The sequence below is a fragment of the Crocuta crocuta genome, unplaced genomic scaffold (assembly GCF_008692635.1).
Source record: "Crocuta crocuta isolate KB4526 unplaced genomic scaffold, BGI_CrCroc_1.0 scaffold330, whole genome shotgun sequence".
In the NCBI taxonomy this organism is placed as follows: Eukaryota; Metazoa; Chordata; class Mammalia; order Carnivora; family Hyaenidae; genus Crocuta; species Crocuta crocuta.
In genome coordinates, this window is record NW_027530521.1 from 1,012,382 (window position 1) to 1,037,383 (window position 25,002).

The window sequence follows — 25,002 nt, forward strand, 5'->3', positions numbered from 1 at the left end:
AGTGCTGTTTCTGTGCCTTTTCTTTGTTTTGGGGGACCCAAGGAGTCCTTTGACCAGGTCAGTGCTGGAAGATCCACTCAGAAGCTCAATTGGGTATGGTTTTATTGGCCATGTCAATAGTGAGCACATACTGAAAACCACTACCTGATCACTCTGCCACTGCACGTCAAAGAAAAGTACCTTGGCTCCAGGCCAGATAATAGCAAGGATCCTTGGGGCACCTGAGGCCCCAACTCTGGAGAAGTTTCTGGAGCTAAGTCCAGAGCAGTAACATGCCAGTGTCCCAGTCCCACAGTGTCCCATGTCACAGTGTCCCTGCTCCAACCCTAAGACTTGGATACCTTTGGCCCTTTAACACATAGCCGCCTCTTCTCACAGGATTTGTTCTCAGGTGACTCCAAGCCCTTGCTTGGCCCACACCTTCATTAATGTGTCTCATTTCCGCATCCCAGCTTCCTGGCTCCAAATGAGAATGTGATAACCTAGGAGGAGTGAGACCAGTCTGACTTGCACCTTCCATTATCAGTCTCTGAGAACTTGGGGTTGGCCCAGGGAACCTAGGACTTGGGAAGGAAATACCAGGAAACTGGACAGCAGCCAAGCATTGCCATGACCAAGACAAAGCAAGAGGCATGGAGGGCCCAGGCCAAAGAGTCCATGGTGTCCTGGTAGTCTACTGACTCCTACCCTGGGGTGACTGGCAGGGTTAAGCTGAGGACAGCCTGCACTCAACCTTGGGGAGTAGGGTAGGGCTTGGCCAGTCTGAGATACAGCCTACTTCACTCACCCATCACAGAGGCCAGCGTGTCCCCCATGGGATTGAACTCATTGAGCTGCAGAGACAAGGGCATAAACATGAGGAGGGGTTGAGGTAGTGGAAGAAAGGCACATGAGGACAAATTTCTCATCATTTTTGGTCAATAAAGTAGGTTGACTCCCTGCTTCCTCCCATCATTATTTGAGGGCCCAAACCTCACCGAAATGATACCAGAAGATTCTGGGTCATAGAGCTGATACATCATCTTCCCTGAGCTTCCATCAAATACATCAATCGTCCTTAATTCATGGGGGGTACAACTTTTGAAATTAGGATCTGGGTATCGGCCCACGACAATGAGGTTGTACCGAGGATGCCAGGTTGCCTAGGAGACGGAGAGTTGTCATGAGAGTAAATGCAGAGCGCTATCAAGAGGGACATCAAAAGTATTTTTTTTTTTTTTGCCACTAACAGTTGTAAATACAGTTGCCAGCAGTTTAATAATGGAGATAAGACCCATGTGAAACTATTACATGTGCATCTATCGTCTCAAACTGGCCTCTCTGGACCTTGGGACACCTTCAGGCCTTCTTTCTCTTTTGCATTTCCTGAGATCATACCAACTGATCAATGTTTTAACATCAGCTTGACCCAGACATTAACCAAAGAGGTAAGCCTACAACAAAGCAAAAAGTCTTGTAACCAAAACCCAAATAGCATGTAAGTTCTGAAGTTATCTCACTACTGTGCCTCCTCCATCAACGTGAACGACAAAGAGTTGAGCAGGAGATGGCTAGTGGCTAGTTCCTTTCCAAGGGAAGGAAACCTATGTTCCCCGGGCTACCCCACTCAAAACAGGTCTGGAAGTTAGTTGGAATGACAGAATCAGATGGGGGTTTTCCTGAGATCTCAAATTTGGAAGGAGGAAAGACCTGGTTAGCGGGAAGGACAAAGTGGTACATGCCATGGCTTGGATAGAAGTCACAAGTCCACCTGGGAAGCTAGAAATTGGCCTGGCTGGTTACAAAGTGGGAGATGACACATGGATCAATGGGAACCAGCCAGTGAAGAACGCTTGTTCTTAAGAGCTTGGGTTGGATTTGAGGTACGCAGGAGCCTCCCTGGTATCCCTAATATCATCACTGTTTACGTAGTACTTACCAGGCACTGGGGCATGTGCTTTAGGTACACTGATTCTTCCAACAACCCTATCAGTCAGATACTATTATTCCCTTTTCAGAGATGAGGAAACCGAGATCCAAAATCCAGGCAGCTTGCCCAGGGATTCTAACCGGAGGTTGTCGGCCTGCCTGAAGCTGGCGCCCCCAACACTATTCTGTCTTGACGAAAGAAGTACAGGCATGAAACCTGGAGGTCTGAAGAAGGGCTGTGGTTCTAAAAAAGAACATAAAGCAGGAGAGCAGAGGAATGGGCAGAAAGGACTCAGAAGACTTAAAGACCATAAGCCTTGGGGGTTGAGACAGAAGTCATTAGTGAGGCTGAGGTCAGCAGGTAACTGCTGGCAGTTTGAGGGCAGCACAGCAGGGAGATAGGGTGAACTGAAAGAAAACAACAGGAAAAGAGCTTATGGGAGACAGAACCCAGCAAAGTGGGACTGTAAAAGGGGGACAGAAGGAGCAGAGAGAGAGCAAGAGAGAGCGCGCGCCAGGGGAGAACAGACTGTGGGTGCAGGATGAGATCTGGGATTAGGGATTCCAGATCTGGCCTTTCCCTACCTCGGGCAGACCCAGTCTGTCCCCGTCACAGCTCCCTGTCTTCATCACTTACCTTGATGGGCGTCAGGTGCTGGAAGTGGCGGTGAGGGTGTGGGATCAGGCTCGGGGGGCAGTCCCACTGGGAGGCCGAGTAAACCCGGAGCTCACTCTTCTGGTCAGTGGTCAGGAGCTGGGCCCCGTCAGGACTGAAACAAGCTGGCAAGTGAAAAGCCCCAGAACTGAAGGACCCACAGGGCGCCTGTCCTGGCTGGTACAGCCCTTCTCCTGGAGGGTGCCCTCTCCCCAACTCCTCTCTAGACCCCGGTGGAAGGGAGGAGGTGAATCTGGACTGTGAAAAAATCATTCTAGAAACTTAGCAGCTGTTGGGGACCGCTAGTTTCAGAAAGTTTCCAAGATTATCAACTTGGTTGATGCTATCAGGGTAGAGGTTTGGCCTAGCAGCTTCTAAACATTGAGGGAAGACCCCAGAGACGGTTGGGTAGGCCCGGTGTGCAGGAAGGATGAGGTCTGGTATATCACACCTGCGTTGACAGGATGGCTATGCAGCAGCGTGTGGAGGCAGCTGGACTTCCCTTTAACCTGGCGCAGGTCCCAGATTTTCACTGTTTGGTCTACAGAGGCTGTGGCCAGGAGCCAATCACAGCATGGGTTCAGGGCCACATGGGTCACTTTCTTTTTGTGCATTCTCAGATTCCAAAGCTGCAGAGAAGGGCTTGGTTCAGGTGGGGTGCGGGGAGGCTGGGGGGTAAGGGAAAGAAAGGGAAGACCGGGGCTCCAAAGAACGCACCTCCCTGCCGTCCATGTTCAGCAGAATCACGTGTCCCACATTGTCGCCTGTGACCACCATTCGGCTTCTGGCAGACACATCCAGGCTGCAAAACCAGATGCTGGAGGGAGAGACTGTGCTGTAAGATTCTTGGGGACAAAGGCAAGGGCCATTTATTAATCCGTTAGCGCAACGTCTAACGGACAGTAGACGTCCAGCCAGTATTTATTGAATAAATGAGTGACTGTCTTGCCACAGACTCCCAGTGAGGACCACTCCGACTTGTCTACCATCAGACAGAGGGTATGGGGGTGATGGGGCTCAGAAACCTGTCCAGTTACTGCCGGGGCCAGGATCCTCAGCTGGTAGGAGTCTTTAAGCAGCCATCCCTCAGAACCATTAGGCAAGTCCTCAGGCCAACCTGCCCCCTTATAGCCCTGGGTTCTGAGGAAGATATGTTTATCGCTTCCTCTCTTCACTCTCTACCCTTTGGGCCAAAGGAGACGACAAACCAAACAGGGACTGCCGGGCTCCTTTTCTTTCAGAAAAGAACTTCTGCCCCCTTCTGAGCATTTAGGGGAAAAAGCATACACAATTTTAGGAGCTCTGTCTTGCTCTTTTGCCCTTCAGACTACTTGAGGACAAAGGATTGGGACTGCTTCAGGGATCCTAATGCCCAGCCAGGAGACGTCAGATTCCCATTTTCCCCTCAAACACTCAAATCCTTGCTACAGTGAATTTTGTATCCCTACAAATCTCTTTCAGAGGGAAGGTTTCTTGTGGAAGAATAAAATGGAGCTGAGTCTATCCCAGGACCTGCCCTGATTGCTTCGTATTTCTTACCTCTGTGGGGCAGCCCAGGATAATGTCCAGTGCTAGTTAGACCCCCACACCCTTGATTCCTTAGAGAACAGTCACAGTCGTGACTCTGGCTAGAAATCAGACTGACGAGTATTTTGTAATTTCTCCAGCTACTTGCTCTTGGGGAGTCCAAAGTGCTTTACAGACACGATTCTATCCCTTTAAGCTTCTGTCAAGGAAGTGGTTGGGTCATTACAACTCTGGGATGTAGAGAATGAAATGGCTTTCTAGGCCAATGCCATGTTAACTATTAAGAATCAAGGTCTAGTCTAACAGAGGAATGCCTTACAGGAAAGCCAAAGCCCTTCCCTCACTGAGAAGAGCTGAGGTTCTAGAACACCTCATCAAAGCAGTAACCCACGTGGAACAGAGAAGGAGCAGCTACAGAAAGTCTCAGAAAGAGAGGGAGGGGTGGAAAGTGGCTGCCACCTTGCCAGTCTTCCCCATGCCAGGACTGGGTAACACAAACGAGATCCGGATGCTCTCACCAGAACTATGCTGAGAGCCTTAGAAGCCCTTTCCCTCCTAGTGAAGCCACTCACTTGCAGGTGTCTGAGCTGGTAAACACTCGGAGCGTGTTGCCTTTAAAGTCTTGAAGCCTAGTTGTTCCCTCCATTGAGGAGGTGAAAAACTGGTTGGTATCAAGAGGGTTAAACTTCAGCCCAGTGACGCTCCCTCCAGCTCCGATCTAACACAAGGAAGAGAAAAGCCAGTGAGCGAAGATGGCCCAGGAGGAGGACGAGGCCCGGGTGCATGGAGTCTGCTGACCAGCCAGCCAGTCAGGCAACACGTGCGGCCAGGCCAGCCGAGAGGCCTGGACGCAGGCATGCGCTCTGTGGGACTCTTCATTACTTAAGGTTTTAGTTTTAATTGAATTTAAAAAATTGGGGCGCCTGGGTGGCTTAGTCGGTTAAGCGTCCGACTTTCGCTCAGGTCATGATCTCGCGGTTCGTGGGTTCGAGCCCCGTGTCGGGCTCTGTGCTGACTGCCAGCTCAGAGCCTGGAGCCTGTTTCGGAGTCTGTGACTCCCTCTCTCTCTGACCCTCCCCTGCTCATGCTGTCCCTCTCTCTATCTCCTAGAAATAAATAAAAACATTAAAAAAAATTAACACACAGTACACTTGGTTGTTTTTAGTACACATTTCTATGAATGTGAAAACACAAGAGTATAGATGTGAATAACCACCACCCCAATCAGGAGGTGGAACAGTTCCATCCCCTCAAAAAACTCCCTTGTGTTCTCCCCTCGTGGTCACACCCCTTCTCCACCTGTCACCCCTCGGCTACCGTGGATCTGTTCTCCATCACTATGCTGTGGTTTTGCCTTTAATAGACTGTCGTATAAATGAATCATACAGTATGCATCCTTCTGAGACTGGCTTCTTTCATCTCACCCACCATAATACCCCTGAGATGTACCCAAGTTACAGTGTGTACCCAGAGCTCATTCCATTTTACTGCCAAGCATTCCATTATGTGAATGTGTCATAGTTTGTTTATTGCCCAGTGCTCTTTAGAAGAGCATCAGCTCAGAACAGTGCCTGGGTTAGGAGTGCAGAGTCAGATCTGAGCTCCTTCCTATTTTTCCAGATATCCCAGACAACGATGAAGAAAATGACCATGATAACATCAAAAAACACAACCTTATTAAGTGCTTCTTATGTATCAGGCAGTTTTGAGAACTTTACATCTTCAAGAGCTCCTCTCTACTTCTTAAACCGCCACTATCCCAGCCTCACAGATCCCTACAAGGCCTCTTACACAACATCCACTTGGCTCACTCAGCATGCTAACTGGCATATCCCATCTCCTCTATAAAGGTGCCAATGGTCTGCCAAACCCTTGCTTCAGTGATAGTCTTCCGTTCCCAACAGTTGAGTCCTGTGCTCACCAAGGCTTCACTGTGTTTGTTCTTCTTCTTTTTTTTTTTTAATATTTATTTATTTTGAGAGAAAGAGAACAATGCATGCAGGGGAGAGACAGAGAGGGAGGAAAAGAGAGAATCCCAACCAGGCTCCGCACTCGCTGCCAGCGCAGAGCCCGACGCGGGGCTCAATCTCTCAAACCGTGAGATCATGACCTAAGCTGAAATCAAGAGTCAGATGCTTAGCCGACGGAGCCACCCAGATGCCCCCAAAATATATGTCTTTAAAAAAGTTTCTGAAGTCAATGGAGAGCTATCAAGGCATCAGGGACTTGAAGACCAACATCCCAGAGAAAGGAGAAGCAGAAAGGTAGACCTGACATTTGGATGCTGCTTTTCCCCTTGAAGTCTATGCAGATTAGAAGGCTATGGTTTTGAAGCAGAGAAACCAAAGTGCAGAGAAGCTGATATGAAAGTGGCAGGTGGCTTCAAGGCTGAGAAGCTGGGCTGTGGTTTTGCCAGTCTCACACGGCATGAGAGGCAGAACTGGGGTTCACATTTGCCAAGGAGGAGAAGTCTTGGAAAAAAAAATCCAGGTTTTAGTTAGGATCCCTGACACACTTAAAATAAGAGCAAACTAGAAACAGGGACCCGCACAAAACCTGAAGTCTGATTCGAATAATTTCAAACTCATTGGATTAAGATGATCTGATTCCACCCTACCTGCCTGTCAGAGGGGAAAGAAAATTAATTGTCTCTGGAAGAAAACACTACCCAAAACTCGAAAGTATCTCTACAAGTTTTCATATGCAATATTTGGCATTAAATCTAAAATCATCCAGCATATCAGACGATAAGGCCAAATACACAAAAACTGAGAGGAAAGAACAACATTTAAGAGACCAGGAGATACAGATATTGGAGCTGTTACATACAGGCTTTGAATAATTGTGATTGGACACCTGGGGGGGGTCAGTCGGTGGAACATCCGACTCTTGATCTCGGGGTCATGAGTTCAAGCCTGACATTGGGTATGGACACTATTTAAATACACAGGTACATACATATATACATACATAAAATAATTGTGATTAAAATACATTTTAAAAACAGACCTAATTTTAAAATGGACAAAGGATTTGAACAGACATTTTTCCAAAGACATGCAAATGGCCATGAGCACATGAAAAGATGCTCAACATCATTAGTCATCATGAGATACTATTTCACACCCACTAGGATGGATATAATAAAATTGATAGACAATTAAGGCACCTGGGTGGCTCAGCTGGTTAAGCATCCGACTCTTGATTTCAGCTCAAGTCATGACCTCACAGTTTGTGAGATCAAGCTCCACATCAGGCTTTGCGCTAACAATGCGGAGCCTGCTTGGGATTCTCTTTCTCCCTCTCTCTCTGCCTCTCCAGTGCTCATGCTCTCTCTCTCAAAATAAATAAACATTAAAAAAAATGATAGACAATTACAGGTGGTGAAAAGACAGCCCATGAAATGAGAGAAAATATTTGCACACTATACCTGATAGGAAGTTAATATAAAAAAAAATATATAAAGAACTTGGGGCACCTGGGTGGCTTAGGCGGTTAAGCGTCCGACTTTCACTTAGGTCATGATCTCGCGGTTCGTGGGTTCGAGCCCCGCGTCGGGCTCTGTGCTGACTGCCAGCTCAGAGCCTGGAGCCTGTTTCAGTCTGTGACTCCCTCTCTCTCTGACCCTCCCCTGCTCACGCTGTCTCTCTCTCTCTCCTAGAAATAAATTAAAAAAAAAAAAATTAAAAAAAAATATAAACAACTCTATAGCAAAAAACCAAAAACCTCCCCAAAAAACCTAGTTTAAAAAAGAGCAAAGGATGTAAATAGACATTTCTCCAAAGAAGACATACAATGGCTAACAGGTATATGCAAAGGTGCTCAACATCACTAATCTTGACATAAGGGAAATGCAAATCAAAACTACAATGAACTATCACCTTACGGTTGTTAGAATGGCTATTATCAGGGGTGCCTGGGTGGCTCAGCTGGTTAAGCCCCGACTTCATCTCAGGTCATGATCTCACGGCTTGTGAGTTCGAGCCCTGCATCGGGCTCTGTGCTGACAGCTCAGAGCCTGGAGCCTGCTTCAGATTTTGGATCTCCTTCCCTCTCTGCCCCTCCCGAACTCACTCTCTCTCTCTCTCAAATAAATAAATAAATAAATAAACACTTAAAAAAAAAAGAATGCTACATCGAAACAACAAAAGATAACAGGTACCAGCAAGGGTGTGGAGAAAAAGGTACTCTTGTACACTGTTGATGGGAATGTAAATTGGTAGAGGCACTGCAGAAAACAGTATGGGGGTTCCTCAGAAAATTTAGAACTACCATATGATTCAGTAATCCCACTTCTGGGTATATATCCACAGGAAATGAAATAAGCTTCTCAAAGTGTTATCTTCCTTCCTGTGTTCACTGCAGCATTATTCATAGTAGCCAAGATAGGAAAACAACTTCAATGTTTGTAGACAGATGAAGAGATACAGAAAATGTGGTATGTATATATAATGGAATATTATTGAGCCTTTAAAAAGAAGGAAATCCTGCCTTTGTGACAACCAGGATGAACCAGAGGATGCCATGCTAAGTGAAATAAGTTAGACACAGAAAGACAAATACTGCATGATCTTACTTACATGTGAACCTGAAAGAGATGGAACTCCAAAAAGCTGAGAGCAGAATGGTGGTTGCCTAGGAACTTGGGGGTGGAGGAGATGTTGATCAAAGGTACAAAGTGTCAATTATGCAGGATGAGTAAGTTCTGGAGATCTAATGGACAGCATGGCAACTACAGTTAGTAACAGTGTATTATATATTTGAAATTTACTAAGAGAGTTGATCTTAAATGTTCTCAGCTCACAGCATGAACACAAGGTAATACGTGAGGTGATGAATTAGCTTGACCATGGTAATCATTTGCAAGTTCACACCTGTTAAAACTTCACACTGTACACCTTAAATATGTACAACTTTTATTTGTCATTTGTACCTCAATAAAGCTGGAAAAAAAACCAAGTGTTGTTAAGAATGTGGAGAAGTTGAAGCCCTCCTACACTGTTGGTGGGAATGTGAAATGGAGAAGTCGCTCTGGAAAAGTGTTTGGCAGTTCCTCAAAAACTTAAACATAAAGTTACTATATGTCCCAGCAATTCCACTCCTAGGCATATACCCAAGAGAAATGAATAAGCATGTTCACATGAAAACTTGTACACAAATATTCATAGAAGCATTATCCATAATAAAAGGTGGCTAAAAATCAATGACTTAAACATCCATCTCAAGAAGGTCAAAGTAACAGGAAAATAAAGTAGGAAACTGAATAGAAATTAATAAAACAGAACTATACTATGGGAGAATTAACAAACAAAAGTTGGTTCAATGAAAAGACTATTAAAATTGATAAATCCATGGTGAGACTGACCAAACGGAAGTCACAAATAACCAATGTAATAGATCAAAAAAGGGACATCAGTATAAATCTTAGACATTTTAAACAATAATAAGAGGACATAATAATCTAATGGCAATCAATTTGAAAATTTAGATGAAATGGAGAAACTCCTAGAATTTGCTAAACTGACGGAAATTGAAAGAGAAAATCAGAATAGGCTGATTGAAGACATTGTATTCACAACTAAAATCTTTATTGCAAAGTAAATTCCAGATCCTGGTAGCTTCACTGTTGAATATACTAAGCATTGAAGGAAGAAATAATATCAGGGTTTTTTTTTAACTTTGTTTTCCAACTATCTCAAACTCTTAGGAAAGTTGCAAGAATAGCACAAAGAACTGCTTTTCTGGAAGCATTTGATGATAAATTGCCGGCATGATATCCAATCACCCTCAATACTCTAGTGCGTATTTCCTACAAGAACATTCTATGTAACCACAATAAGACCATCAAAACTTAGGGGGTATCTAAAGCAGTTAGAACTCATTGAAACAGAAAGCATAGTTGTGGTTGCCAAGGGCTGTGGGAAGGAGAAAATAAGGAACTTATCCAATGGGTATACGGTTTCAGTTTTAGACAATGAAAAAGTTCTAGAGTTCTGTTGAGTGTAGAGATTACTTTAAAAAAAATGAACTTTTGGGGTGCCTGTCTGGCTCAGTCAGTTAAGCATCCAACTCTTGGTTTCAGCTTGGGTCGTGATCTTCCAGTTCATGGGTTTGAGCCCCACATAGGGCCCTGCAATGACTGTGTGGAGCCTGCTTAGGATTCTGTCTCTGTCCCTCTCTCTCTGCCTTTCCTGCATTTCTCACTAAAAATTAAGTAAACTTTAAAAATTTTTTTAAAATGAAATAAACTTTTAAAAACTGGTTAATTTTATGTGTATTTTACCACAATAGAAAGTAGAAGAAACCATGCTTAATGATAAAATATAAGTCTTCTATGATCAAGAATAAGACAAGCATGTCTGCTAGAGTCAATATTCAATAATGTACTAGAATAAGACAATGGAATAAGGCAAACAAGAAGTATAAGAATAGTAAAGAAAGAAATCAAACTCTTGTGACTTGTAGGTGACATGATTATGTAGGAGAGAAATTTTAAATCCTCAGATAAACTATTAAAATTAAGTGTGAATTTCTGTTCCCAACCATGATGCAGTGTCCGAAAACAGATATATCCTTCTGTCTTAAACAACTAAGAAAATGGACAATAAAAATGAAATAGCTTTTCAGAGACTGGAGAGCAGGCAGCACAAGATAGGAGGGAAAGAAAAGAGATAGCCCTGCAATTGTCCCAGCTTAGTGCTTAGAGAGAGTACCCAGGCAGCGAGACAGGAAGGGAGGGACACACACATACAGCCTAGGAATCTCACTGAGTTAGGAAGACAGAATTTTAGGAAAGCCAACATAGCAAGAATTTGTGGGCAAAATGCTGGGGAGGAGAGAGACACACAGAGGGCACATTCTGGAGATTTTCGCAAGGGTCCCCTCAAGTCTTTTGGGTAAGTATTAATGTATAAATGGGGATGAGGAAACTACCCAAGGCTGAGAGGGGAGTGGGGAGAAACACCATAAATAAATAGGGGAGAATCCTCACAATAGTCTGTATTCTCACCATCTAGAATGAAAAGACTTAAAACACAGAACATGGAGTCTTCAGAAGAGTACTCCTCAGGGTGAGGCCAACCTATACCTAGACTATAGGCTGCTTTAAACCCATGCTAACTGAGGTAGATTAAATAATGGTCCCCAAGATGTCCATGCCCTAATCCACAGACCCTATGAATAATACCCTAGATGACAAAAGGGATTGTGCATATGTGGTTAAGTTAAGGATATTGAGATGGGGAGATTATTTTGGATTGTTTGGGTGGGATTGGTATAATCAAAATCAAAATGGTCTTTATAAGAGGAACACGGGTGTGTGTGTGTCAGAGTCAGAAAAGAAGGCAATGTGATGACAGAGCAGAAATCACAGTCGTGCACTTTGAAGATGGAAGCAGCAGCCATGGCCCAGGAGTTCAGATGGCCACAAGAGGCTGTAAAAAGCAAAGACACAGATTCTCCCCTCAGAAACTTGAGAAAGAACCAGCCTTGCCAACACATTCACCTTTGTCCAGAAAAATGATTTCAGATTTCTGACCTTCAGAACTGTAAGAGAATAAAATTGTGTTGTTTTAAGATACCAAAACTGTGGTAATTTGTTATAGAGGCAATAGGAAACTAATATAGTGACCATATTAACAAAGCTTAAAAGCAAACCTTAAAGGTATCAATCTGATGATAAGTAACTGCATCCCAGAACAAAGCCCAACCATATTTAAAAGAATACAACAAAATCCAACATCCAACAATGTAAAATTGACAATGTCTGGCATCCAATGAGAAATTACTAGGCATGCACAGAAGCAGGAAAGTAGAACTCATAACTAGAAAACTCAATGAATACAAACACCCTCAGAAGTGACACAGATGGAAAAAAAAAGAAGTGACACAGATGATAGAATTAAGCAAAAATATTGAAACAAGCATTATAAACGTACTCTATATGGTCAAGAAAAGTAGGAGTAATGAACATGAAAAAAGAAATGGAAGATATTTTAAAAGGCCTAATTTAAGCTTCTAGAGATGATATACAGTATCTGAAAAGAAAAATACATTGGATGGGATTAATAGCAGATTAGATAATATAGAAGAAGTTGAGGCATACAATAGAAGCTATGCAAAATAAAATGAGGGGGAGGGGATTTAAAAATAGTGTTTATCAGTGACCTGCAGGATAATACCTAGTAGCCTAACATGTATGTAATTAGAGTCCGAGAAAAAAAAAGGAAGGGAGAAACTATTTGAAGAAATGATAACCTAAAATTTTCCGAATTTGATGACAAACTTATAGATCCAAGAAGTTCAGTGAACCCCCAACAGGAAAAACATATAGAAAAACACACCAAGCAAATCACAATAATTTTTATTTTTATTTTTAATGTTCACTTGTTTATTTTGAGAAAGAGAGAGTATGTGTGAACAGGGTAGGGGAAGAGTGAGAGAATCCCAAGCAGGCTCCATGCTCAGCACAGAGGCCGACACAGGGCTTGATCTCACAAACTGTGAGATCATGACCTCAGCTGAAATCAAGAGTCGATGCTTAACTGACTGAGCCATCCAGGCACCCCCACGATTCTTTTTCTTTAATTTTGTAAGTGTATTTATTTATTTTGAGAGAGAGAGTGTGTGTGCAAGCAGGGGAGGGGCAAAGAGAGAATCCCAAGCAGGCTCCGTGCTCTCAGCTCAGAGCTCGACGTGGGACTCTACCTCACAAAATGCAAGATCATGACCTGAGCCAAAACCAAGTCAGAAGCTTAACTGACTGAGCCACCCAGCACCCCTGCCCACCATCATTTTTAAAGCAGCCAGAAGAGGGGGCGCCTGGGTGGCTTAGTCGGTTAAGCGTCCGACTTTCGCTTAGGTCATGATCTCGCGGTTCGTGGGTTCGAGCCCCGCGTCGGGCTCTGTGCTGACTGCCAGCTCGGAGCCTGGAGCCTGTTTCGGTCTTTGACTCCCTCTCTCTCTGACCCTCCCCTGCTCACGCTGTCTCTCTCTCTCTCTCCTAGAAATAAATAAAAAACATTAAAAAAATAAATAAATAAAGCAGCCAGAAGAAAATAAAAGAAAACTCATGTAAAGAATAACATAAGAATGAGAACTTTGCATCCAAAATCATCACCAAAATTATTAAAAAGCAAGTTTAATTATTGTAAAAATTGTAAAAGCAAGAAAACAAAGACAAAAACAAAACAAAAACCTGTAATTTGACAATAAACTATTTGTAAAAAAAACAAAAACAAAAACAAAAACAAAAACCTGTATACCTAGAATTCTATACCCAGCAAAGTTGTGCCCCCCAAAACAGACAAACAGAAGGAAAAAATTATATCACCAACCAGCCTACAGTATAAAAAATGTTAACAAATATTCTTCAGGCAGAAGGAAAGTGTTACTAAAAGGAAATCTAGATGACACAAAAGAATGAAAATCACTGGAAATGGCAAATATGTAATAATTTGAGTTTTTTTCCTCACTTAAAAAATATCCTTAAAAGATATCTACCAGCCATTCCACAACTAGGTACCTAATCAAGAAAACTAAAAACATATATCCACACAAAGCCTTGTACATAAATGTTCACGAAAGCTTTACTAACAAGTCAAACACTAGAAAAATCCAAATATCTTTCAATAGGTGAACAGATAAATTGTGGTACATCAATACAATGGAATATTATAGAGAAAGAAAAAAACTATATGTAAAAATGACATATGTAAAAATGTAGATGAATCTCAAATAATTATACTGAGTGAAAGCCAGAAAAAAGAGTATGTATTGTATGATGTCATTTACATAAAAGTATAGAAAATGCAAATTAACCAATAGAAATACAAAGCAGATGAAAGGTTTTCAGAAGTAGGAAGGGATGGATGACAAAGGAGCATGAGGAAACTTTGGAGGTGAAGGATATGTTGTTATTTTAATTGTGGTGATGGTTTCACAGTTGTATACATGTGTCAAAAGGCATGAAATTGTACACTCTATGTGTAGTTTATCATATGTCAATTATATCTCAATAAAGATCTAACAATTAACAAAAACAAAAAGATAACTGATTACATAAAGCAAAAATAATACTGTATGGGGCTTATAACATATGTACAAATAAAATGTAGGACAAGGAGAGAACAAAGAAAATGGAAGTAAATATATAGTTGTGAAATTCTTACAATACATGTGATGTGTGTAATATTATTTGAAGGCTCATTCTGATAAGTTAAACATATATGTTGTATACCTAAGAGCAACCACTAAAAAGAGATAAGGGAAGGGAAGTATAACTAATAATCCAATAGTGAAGACAAAATGGAATCATAGAGGGTACACAACCAAAAAGAAGGCAAGAAAAAAAAAAAGGAAAATGGAACAAAGAGGACAAACAGAAAGAAACAGCAATATGGTAGATTTAAACCTGATCATATTTATAATCAGATTAAATGTAAGTGTAAATGGTAGGGCACCTACATGGCTCAGTCGGTTATGTGTCCAACTCGATTTCGGCTCAGGTTATGATGTCACGGTTCATGGGATCAATACCCGAATTGGGCTCTGTGCTGACAGCATGGAGCCTGCTTGGGATTCTCTCTCTTCTTCTCTCTCTGTACCTCCCCTACCTGTGCTCGCTCTCTCTCTCCCTCTCAAAATAAATAAATAAACTTAAAAAAAAATAAATGTAAATGGTAAAATGTTCTAATTAAAAGGCAGAAATTGTCAGGTTGGATTTTTTTTTTAATTTGGTCTGTAGGAAACCCATTTTATATATAAATGCACAAATAAATGATGGGGGTGTGTGCCTGGCTGGCCTAGTCAGTAGAGCAAGTGACTCCTGATCTCAGAGTTGTGAGTCTAAGCCCTACATTGGGCATAGAGTTTACTTTAAAAAATAATAATTATAGGGGTGCTTGGGTGGCTCAGNAATAAATAAATAAATATTATCATTATAAAAATTTTTTTAAATATAAAAGAAAAAGGGAAAAGATATACCAGGCAAACATTAATCAATCATAAGAAAGCTGGAGTGGCTAGGGTGCCTGGGTGGCTCAGTCAGTTAAGCATCCAACTTTGGCTCAGGTCATGATCTCATGGTGGTTGGTGAGTTCAAGCCCTGCGTCGGGCTCTGTGCTGACATCTCAGAGCCTGGAGCCTGCTTCAGATTCTGTCTCTCTCTCTCTCTCTCTCTCTGCCCCTTCCCTACTTGTACTTTGTCTCTCTCTCTCAAAAAGAAACAAACATGAAGAAAAGAAAGGAAGAAATAAAGCTGCAGTGGCTATATTAACATCAAACAAAGATAACAGAACGAGAAATATTACCAGAGATAAAGGGAGAGATCTCACAATGATAAAGGGGTCAGTTCATCAAAAGGATATAATTTCAAATGTAGAAGCACCAGAGTTTCCAAATGCTTGAAGCAAAAACTAAAGGAAAATAGATACAATTTTATAGTTGGAGATTCCAATATTACTCTCTCAATAACTGATAAAAGATATAAAGTCTTTTAATAAGGATATAGAACATCTGAACAATACTATCAACTAACTTAACTGATATTTACAGAATAATCCACCCCAAACAGCAGAACACACTTTTCTTTGAAATGCACATGGAATAGTCACTAAGACAGTCTACATGCTGGGCCATAAAACAAGTTTAAAAGTAAACAGAGGGGCACCTGGGTGGCTCAGTTGGTTAAGAATCCAACTTTTGAGGGGCACCTGGGTGGCTTAGTCGGTTAAGCGTCCGACTTTCGCTTAGGTCATGATCTCGTGGTTCGTGGGTTCGAGCCCCGCGTCGGGCTCTGTGCTGACTGCCAGCTCAGAGCCTGGAGCCTATTTCAGAGTCTGTGTCTCCCTCTCTCTCTGACCCTCTCCTGCTCACGCTGTCTCTCTCTCTCTCTCCTAAAAATAAAAAAAAAATAAAAAAAAAAAAGAATCCAACTTTTGATCTCATGGTTCGTGAGTTCAAGTCCCGCATCGGGCTCTGTGTTGACAGCACGGAGCCTGCTTGGGATTCTCTCTCCCTCTCTGCCCTTCCTCTTCTCTCTCTTTCTCTTTTTCTCTCTCAAAATAAATAAACTTTAAAAATTATTTTTAAAATAAATAAAATAAAATAGAAAAGGGATGGAACTATATAAAATGTTTTCTGTTTATAATAGAATTGAACTAGAAATCCGTAACAGAGAGCAAGCTCAACAACCCCCAAATAGTATAACTGCCAATTAAAATACATACTTCAGAATAACCCAGAGTCCAAAGAAGAAATCATAAAGAATTTGGAAAATAATTTGAACTGAATGAAAACAAAAACACACCAAAATCTGTGAGATGCAGTTAAAGAAATACTTAGAGGGGAACTTCAAGCATTAAATGGTTATATTAGAAAAAAAAGATCTAGGGGTACCTGGGTGGCTCAGCTGGTTAAGTGTCCGACTTTGGCTCAGGTCCTGATCTCACAGTTCGTGGATTTGAGCACCGCATCGAGGCTCTATGCCGACAGCTAGCTCAGAGCCTGTAGCCTGCTTCAGATTCTGTGTCTCCCTCTCTCTCTCTGCCCCTACCCTGCTCATGCTGTCTCTCTCTCTCTATCAAAAATAAATAAAACATTTAAAAAAAATTTTTTTAAAAATCTCAAATAAACAATCTAACTTTCCATCTTAAACTACAAAAAGAGCAAATTAAACAAGGTTAAGCAAGGCAAAGACAAGTATCACAAAAACCAATTAAAAGAAAAACAATTGAGAAATACCATGAAACTAAAAGCTGGTTCTTTGAAAATAATCTGTAAAATCGATAAGCTTCTAACAAGACTGATGAAAAAAAAAGACAAATTATCAATATCAAGAATGTGAGGAGAGATATCACTACAGACCATGTAGACATTAAAAGGATAATAAGGAAATACCATGAACAAATTAATGTCACTAAATTCAACAACTTAGATAAAATGGACACATTACTTGAAAGATAAACAACAAGCTCATTCAAAAGAAACACAGAACCTAAACTGCCCCATATCTATTGGACCAGTCAGTTAAACATCTGACTCTTAAGCTCAGGACTTCATCTTAGGATCATGAGTTCAAGTCCTGCATCAGGCTCCACATTGGCTATGGAGCCTACTTAAAAAAAAAAAAGAAAAAGAAAAAAAGAAAGAAAAGATACAGGAACCCCTGGCTGGCTCAGTTGATGGAGCATGCAACTCTTGATCTTGGGATTGTGAGTTTGAGCCCCACATTAGGTGTAGAGATTACCTGGAAATAAAATATTTTTTTAAAGCATTTTTAATGCTTATTTATTTTTGAGAGAGACAGAGTGTGAACAGGGGTAGGGCAGAGAGAGAGGGAGACACAGAAGCAGTTAGTACAGAGCCTGATAAAGGGTTTGAACCCACAAACTGCAAGATCATGACCTGAGCTGAAGTCAGACGCTTAACCAACTGAGTCACCCAGGTGCCCCAATAAAATCTTTAAAAAAAAAGAAAAGAAATTGAATATATAGTTTAAAACTTTCCAACAGAGAAAACTTCAGTCCTAAAAACCATATAAAAATTTTAAGGTAGAAATACTATCAATTCCACACAAATAATTCCAGAAAATACAAGAGGTAGGAACGCTTCCTAACTCTTTTTATGAGGCTGTAATACCCTGATACCAAAACCAAAGGCATTACAAAAAACAAAAGGAAATTATAGAATATTTTTGGTGGTCATCTGGTATATGATTTAAATTAGAGTATTTGATATAATAAGTAAAATACAACAGATTCTATCACAAATATTTATGTGATAGAATATTTACTTAGATAAGCAGAGGTATGGGTATGTATAATAGTGTATACACACACAGAAAGATGCCCCAAACAGAAATTTCAGGTAATATTTATTCTGTATACTTTTCTCTGTATTGTTTGAAATTCTTTTTTTTTTAATGTTTATTTATTTTTGAGAGACAGAGCTCAAGCAGAGGAGGGGCAGAAAGAGAGAGAAACACAGAATACGAAGTAGGCTCCAAGCTCTGAGCTGTCAGCACAGAGCCTCACACAGGGTTCGAACCCAAGAGCCATGAGATCATTCCCTGAGCTTAACCAACTGAGCCACCCAGGCACCCCATGAAATCCTTAAAATAAGCACAGATCATTTTTTTTTAATATTTATTCATTTTTGAGAGAGGGAGTGTGTGTGTATGCAAGTAGGGAAGGGGCAGAGAGAGAGAGAGAGAGAGAGAGAGCACCTGAAGCAGGCTCTGTGCTAACACCAGAGAGCCCGAGGTAGGGCTTGATCTCAGAAACCATGAGATCATGACCTGAGCAGAAGTCAGACACTTAACCAACGGAGCCGCCGAGGTGCCCCATAGATCATTTTATAATAAGAGTAAAACCAAGTTATCTTCATTTTGAAAATGTAATGTGTGTTTCCTTGCCAAGGGCCTGAAAGATGTAAAGGTCAGAGCGCAAGTCAGAAGACAAAAGAAGTGACAAAATGAGGCACTGCTTCTCCTCCAGTCACTGGTGTCAAATCAACTTTCTGTCAGTATCTGGGAGTAAAGACAGTTCTCCAGATCACTCTATCCTTCCGTTCCAGTCTAGCCTCTTGCTAGTCACAAAGTTCAAATGCCCAGGCCAATCTCCACAATGGTGTGAGGAAACGTCACTTAAATGCTCATTATAATAAAGAGTGATGTAAATCAAAAGTAGTCTCAGCCTGGCACACGTTCAAAGCAGATGTCATTCTCCTTTTGGTCAGGAGGCTCTTCCCTGAGGACACCCTTAGGCTACTTCTTAAATTTCTCTATTCTCCTGTCCTAGATTCCTAAGGGGGAAAAAACAAAACAAAACAAGACAAAACAAATCTCTTCCTGCCTGAGCTCTGGGTTTTGACTTCAATTTCAAACTGCACCTTCTGGTAGTCACCTGTCTTGCCAGCTGAGCAGGAAGCCGAACTCTGTGTACAGCATTCTTCTGGCTGCCTTTCTTCTGCCTTCAAGCACCTGTTTTCTTGAACGTCCATCTCATCCCAAGATTGTCCAACCTGGCCTTTTCTGATGCGCTGCTTTGGAGCCTCCACTTAAGAAAACTCATCCTGGGCTCACCATGGCCTCATTTATCTCCTCTATTCCACTTCTGGGTATATGCCCAAAAGAACTGAAAGCAGGGCTCGAAGAGATATTTGTACACCCATGTCGATAGCAGCATTATTTACAATAGCCAAAAGGTAGAAGGGACCCAAGTGTCCATCAACAGATCAATGGAGAAGCAAAATGTGGTATATACATGAAGGGGAATATTACTCAGCCTTATTTTTTTAAATGTTTATTTCTGAGACAGAGACAGAGACAGAGTGTGAGCAGGGGAGGGGCAGAGAGAGAGAGGGAGACACAGAATCGAAAGCAGGCTCCAGGCTCTGAGCTGTCAGCACAGAGCCCGATGTGGCACTCAAACTCATGGACTGAGAGACCATGACCTGAGCCAAAGTCAGATGCTTAACTGACTGAGCCACCCAGGCACCTCTATTGAGTCTTAAAAGGAAATTCTGACACCTGCTACAATACAACATGGATGAGCCCAGGGGACATTATATGAAGTGAGATAAGCCAACAGATAAATATTGGATGGTTCCACTTATATGAGATACTCATGAGGGTGTCAACATCATAAAGACAGAAAGTAGAACGGTGGTTGCCAAGGACGGGAAGAGGGAGGAATGGGGAGTTAGTGTTTAGTACATACAGAGTTTCACTTTTGCAAGATGAACTTCTGGAGACTGGCTACACAAGAATTCCAATGGACTTACTGCCACTGGACTATACACTTAAAAATGGTTAAGATAGTACATTTTATGTTATGTGTATTTCATCACAATTTTTAAAAATCAGAACACTTCATGTAAGAAAAATCAAGATTTCGGGATTCATTTGAAAAAAATCATATCTGATACCATGAGACCTAGATTCTTGCATGTCAACCGTCTCCAGTTTACCACTGATCCCACCACCTATCACTCTTTTTTCTCTTTGGCTTCTTTAGGCATGTGAGTCTGTGGTTCCTGCTCTAAACCCAGAGCGTCACTTTTTACAGTAGAGCCCTCCATTGTCAGCCCCCAGGTGGGCAAACTAAAGGTATTCTCTTTTCAAAAATGAACTATTGGGACCTCATCAAAATAAAAAACTTCTACACAGCGAAGGCAACAATCAGCAAAACTAAAAAGCAACCAAGGGAGTGGGAGAAGATATTTGCAAATGACACGTCAGATAAATGGTTAGTATTTAAAATCCATACAGAATTTATCAAACTCAACACCCAAAAAACAAATAATCCAGTGAAGAAATGGGCAAAAGAAATGAATAGACACTTCTCCAAAGAAGACATCCAGATGGCTAACAAACACATGACAAAATGCTCAACATCACTCATCATCAGGGAAATACAAATTAAAACCACAATGAGATGCCACCTCACACCCATCAGAATGGCAAACATTAAGAACTCAGGCAACAACAGATGTTGGTGAGGACGTGGCGAAAGAGGATCTCTTTTGCACCACTGGTGGGAATACAAACTGGTGCAGCCACTTTGGCAAACAGTATGGAAGTTCCTCAAAAAATTAAAAATAGAAATACCCTACAACCCAGCAATTGCACTACTAGGATTTATCCAAGGGATACAGGTGTGCTGTTTTGAAGGGGGCTCATGCACCCCAATGTTTATAGTAGCGCTATTGACACTAGGGAAAGTATAGAAAGAGCCCAAATGTCCAGCAATGGATGAATGGGTAAAGAAGATGTGGTGTGTGTGTGTGTGTGTGTGTGTGTATATATATATATATATGTGTGTGTGTGTGTGTATATACACACAATATATTACATATAATATTGCATACACATATATTACATATATACATTTACACATATATGTACATATACATATATATGTAGTATGTATATATTACATATGTATACATTTACATATATATGTATAGACAGCTATATATACATTTACATATATATACAATTACATACATATATATACACAATGGAGTATTACTTGGCAATCAAAAAGAATGAAATCTTGCCATCTGCAACTATGTAAATGGAACTACAGGATATTATGCTGAGTGAAATTAGTCAGAGAAAGACAAATATCATATGACTTCACTCATGTGAGGAATTTAAGATACAAAACAGATGAACATAAGGGAAGGGAAGCAAAAATGATATAAAAACAGGGAGAGGAAAAAACATAAGAGACTCTTAAATATAAAGAACAAACAGAGGCTTGCTGGAGGGGTTGGGGGAGGGGGGTAGGCTAAATGAGTCAGGGGCACTAAGGAACACACTTGTTAGGATGAGCACTGGGTGTTATACATAGGGGATGAATCACTGGAATCTACTCCTAAAATCATTGTTGCATGATACGCTAACTAACTTGGATGTAAATTTAAAAAGTAAAAGAAAATAAATGATTATAAAAATAAATAAACTTTGGCAATATGATAGTTGGAAAAAAATAAAAATAAAGGTCTTCTCTTTGGTGAAGAGGCCAACACCTTCCCCCCTCAGCAATTGATGATAAATGCCAACACGATTAAGGCCATCCCTAATAAGTGCTATGCCAAAATTTGCCCCAAACATGTTCTGCCTGCCCTTTTTCTCTCCATTTACTTCAATATTGTTCTTCCTTGCTCTCCACTCTTCTGTGAGCCTTTTCTGTTGACTCTAATTCACAAGGAGTTCTTCCTTCTCTCACATTCTATAGCATTTAGCATCTGTATTGCTAGTTATCTTGTATGTAAACATCCCATCTACCCAGTTATACTTCAAGGCCCTCACTCATTCAACAAATATAATAAAGCAGCTACTACTCTAGGCCAAACATTGTTCAAGGCAAAATGGGGACGTGGTAGAAAGACAAGGTCCCTCCTATCATGGAACTTACTTTCCAAAGACATTTGCAGGGGCAAAGACACTCAAATAAGTGAAACATTTCAGGTATTGTTANAAAAGAGAGTGAATGAGTCAAGTAGAGACTACTTTAGACCAGAGTGGTCAGTGACAGCTGTTTGAAGAAGTATACCAAGTCAAGACCTGAATGGTTATGGCTGAATGGTCAAGGCTGAAGGGAGCCAGCCATGAGAAAACCATGGGAAAGAGCACTCCAGTCAAAGAGAAAAGCAAGGGCAAAGAAAGACCCAGTCTTAGGAAAAGAAATAGCTTGTGTTTTTAAAGCATAGAAGTGAGGAAAGACAGCAGTAGAAGATGAAAGCAAGAGTAAAGAAGGGGCTCAGAGTCTATTCTACATGATAACTTACAACAGGGTAGTCAATATTATATACCTTCTAATATTTTAAGGGTGGGCACTCAATGAAGATTTGAGTATCATCACCATGTACTTGTTTGAAAATACCTAGTTACTTTGATCCCAGTCATCTCCTTGTTACTGGATAACTCTTCATCCCTTCAACAAACACTTCTTCAGCACTACTGTCTGGCCCAGGGAACTGCTCACCCCTTTAATGAAGGTGGGTTTGTCCATTATGCCAAAGTTCCAGAGCATGATATCTCCCCCTTTGGAACCCACAGCCAGGGTGCTGGGGTGAGTTGGGTGCCATGCCAAGGATGTGGCCCTTCTGTCAAAAGGGGCAGCCTTCTGGAATATCCGGTAAGAAGCCAGAGAGTGCAAAAAGGACTGCTGGAGACCCTGACACAGAGAAAAAAAGAATTAAGTTGAATTAAAACCCAAGTCCTGGGTAAACTGCCAATCTCTGCCTCCTCCATAGATGAGCCCTAGGGCCAAGTCCTCCCCACAAAGGGAAGTGAACTGCCTGGCTCTGTGCATGACAATATTTGCAATGTGCATGAACTAATCTTGGAAAGCAAGGGGGTAGAGTGCATTCCAGATGGGGCCTTTACAGCGTAAGACTTTTCTACCTGGCTGAATGCCCAGTAGGTCAGTCACTAAGGTAGAGGTGATCTGACCACTCTGACAACCCGCTGAACCAACCGAGCATCTATTTTTAGAACATCCCAGTAGTAAAAAGGTACCAGGCAAACTCTTGCACTTCAGCCAGGAAAATGCCTCACCTGCTGCAGTGATGGCCAGGCAGCTTTGCTCAGCTTATGGTGGTGGAGGGCCCTGACGATGCTGGTGCATAATGGCGGGACCTGCAGGCCAGCCAACCCCGCCCAAAGGCAGCCTGAGTCAAATCTTCTGCTAGAACCTGCCAAGCAGAACAGACACATATTTTCCTCTCTGCTCTCACGCACGGAAGGGTTTCCTGCTGAAATCTCAGAAAGAAAGCCTTGTTGTTTCATTCGACATAGCCAATCTCTCTCCTTACCTCCTAAGGCCTTTCCGGGGTCTGCTGAGTCTCACCCAGCACAAAAGACAAATAGTGAGTCGGGATTCAGCCCCTTGCCCCAAACACTCCCCCAAAATAGTAATTCTGAAGTGAAGCTAAATATGAAATAATATGAAAACAAACCCTTGCAGGGTTTCTGAGAACTGACCAAAAAAACACACAAGAATAAAGTATACACTGAACTCTTCCCAGTGGGTTGGACAACTCATGGTAGGTAGGGTTGGGTGGCAATTTAAAAATCACATATAATATAAAATAAAAAGATTTTAGGATAGCAGAGTAGAAGTGACTGGGAAAAGAAGTATCCTTAAATCCTATATTAAAATAATGTAGAGGTGACCAGTTGTTTGCCCCAAGTCCAATCTGTTCTTTTGGAAACCAGCAGGATCCAGAGGGTCTGGCTTGGCTACTTTTGGAGATAGATCCACTTAGAGTAGGAATAACGATGTACTTGAGGATCTGGTTTCTGTGAATCCGGCCTCTTGACAACCAATTCCTTTTTCTTAGGGACAAAAAAAACTTCATCAACAACTCCCTGCTCCAGTGTTTTGTGCCACCCCCCCACCCCCATCCTTACAGCTCCAGGTTCAAGCCCCAATAAACCTCAGAGAATGAGTTTTTGAAGGAAGGAAGGAAATTGAGGGTTCTCACAGCGGAAACCAAGGACACACAGCTAGCAACCATGACTATCGAAATTCACCACACGCACCACCAGGCAAGGTAGGATTATTTTAAGCAGTCCTCAGTGTGTAAAAATCCTGGTACAAACAGGAATTTGAAAAGTCCGTTGTGTCTTATGTAATGAAGCTCATCTGCCTTTTCCCATCACCTGAGAGGGGTTAAGCCCAAGCCCTGTGGTGTCAAAGGACCTGCAGAAAAATGCACAGCCCAAGGCATCCTTAACTTGGGGTGGCCTCGGGAAACCAACAGCACCCATCCCCCACTCCAGCCTCCTGCGTGAGAACCCCCAAAGGCGGAATTATTAAAGCAGCAGGCGCAGGCAGTACCGGGGCCCTTCACACAGAGCTTCTTGGCCTCGGGTTCCAGCTCCCGGGGGCTTCTGCTCCTCCTGCTCTTGGGGCGCACAACCACCTCGGGGGTCTTCTGGGTTTCTGGGCGTTTCCTGGGAGCCATCGCGTCCTCCGTGCGAAAGGGTACTATGCCCTATGCCGAGATCAAGGAGGGAAGATTGAGAAGCCTCTGGGGAGAAACTAGGCGGGGACCAGGGAACTAAGCCAACTTCCCGCCAAACAGTCTCACCGCTTTCAATCTGGCTTCTTGCTCCTGCCCGCCCCGCTCAGAGAGGTCCCGCCCCTCCCGAGGAGACCAGGGCACGCGAGGGGAGGGGTTCATGGGCTCCCTAGAGAAAGCCCCAACGCCTCGCCTCTACTTAGGGCTCGATTGTGCCCAACAGCTGATCTGCCAGAAATAAAGATGGCCGCCACCGCTAGACCACCCAACTTGAAGCCTCTTCAGACTCGGCGCTGCCAGGCCTCGGCGAGTCCACTGGAGACTAGGTGCCAATCAAGGCTTCGGCTCCGCCTTCTCTGCCTTTTAATTGGTGA

At 42.2% G+C, this 25,002-nt stretch overlaps 1 protein-coding gene across 4 annotated transcripts; it reads right to left on the minus strand.

Moving 5' to 3' along the window:
* Nucleotides 1–85: 85 nt before the first annotated feature.
* DDB2 (damage specific DNA binding protein 2) lies at nt 86–24,889 on the minus strand. 4 transcript variants are annotated; one of them, XM_077767365.1, is made up of 11 exons: nt 24,698–24,889; nt 24,445–24,601; nt 23,160–23,296; nt 22,585–22,776; nt 4,663–4,808; nt 3,281–3,380; nt 3,015–3,192; nt 2,546–2,688; nt 978–1,142; nt 788–833; nt 86–482 (listed from the first exon to the last, which is right to left on the minus strand). In XM_077767365.1, the coding sequence occupies exons 1-11, from the start codon at nt 24,788–24,790 to the stop codon at nt 436–438; spliced, it is 1,404 nt and encodes a 467-aa protein (XP_077623491.1). In that variant the 5' UTR covers nt 24,791–24,889; the 3' UTR covers nt 86–435. The 4 variants fall into 4 exon arrangements, with proteins under 4 accessions (XP_077623491.1, XP_077623494.1, XP_077623493.1 ...); XM_077767368.1 differs by lacking the exon at nt 24,698–24,889 and having other exon boundaries at nt 23,160–23,939; nt 24,445–24,534; XM_077767367.1 differs by lacking the exon at nt 24,698–24,889 and having other exon boundaries at nt 23,160–24,306; nt 24,445–24,478.
* Nucleotides 24,890–25,002: the final 113 nt, after the last annotated feature.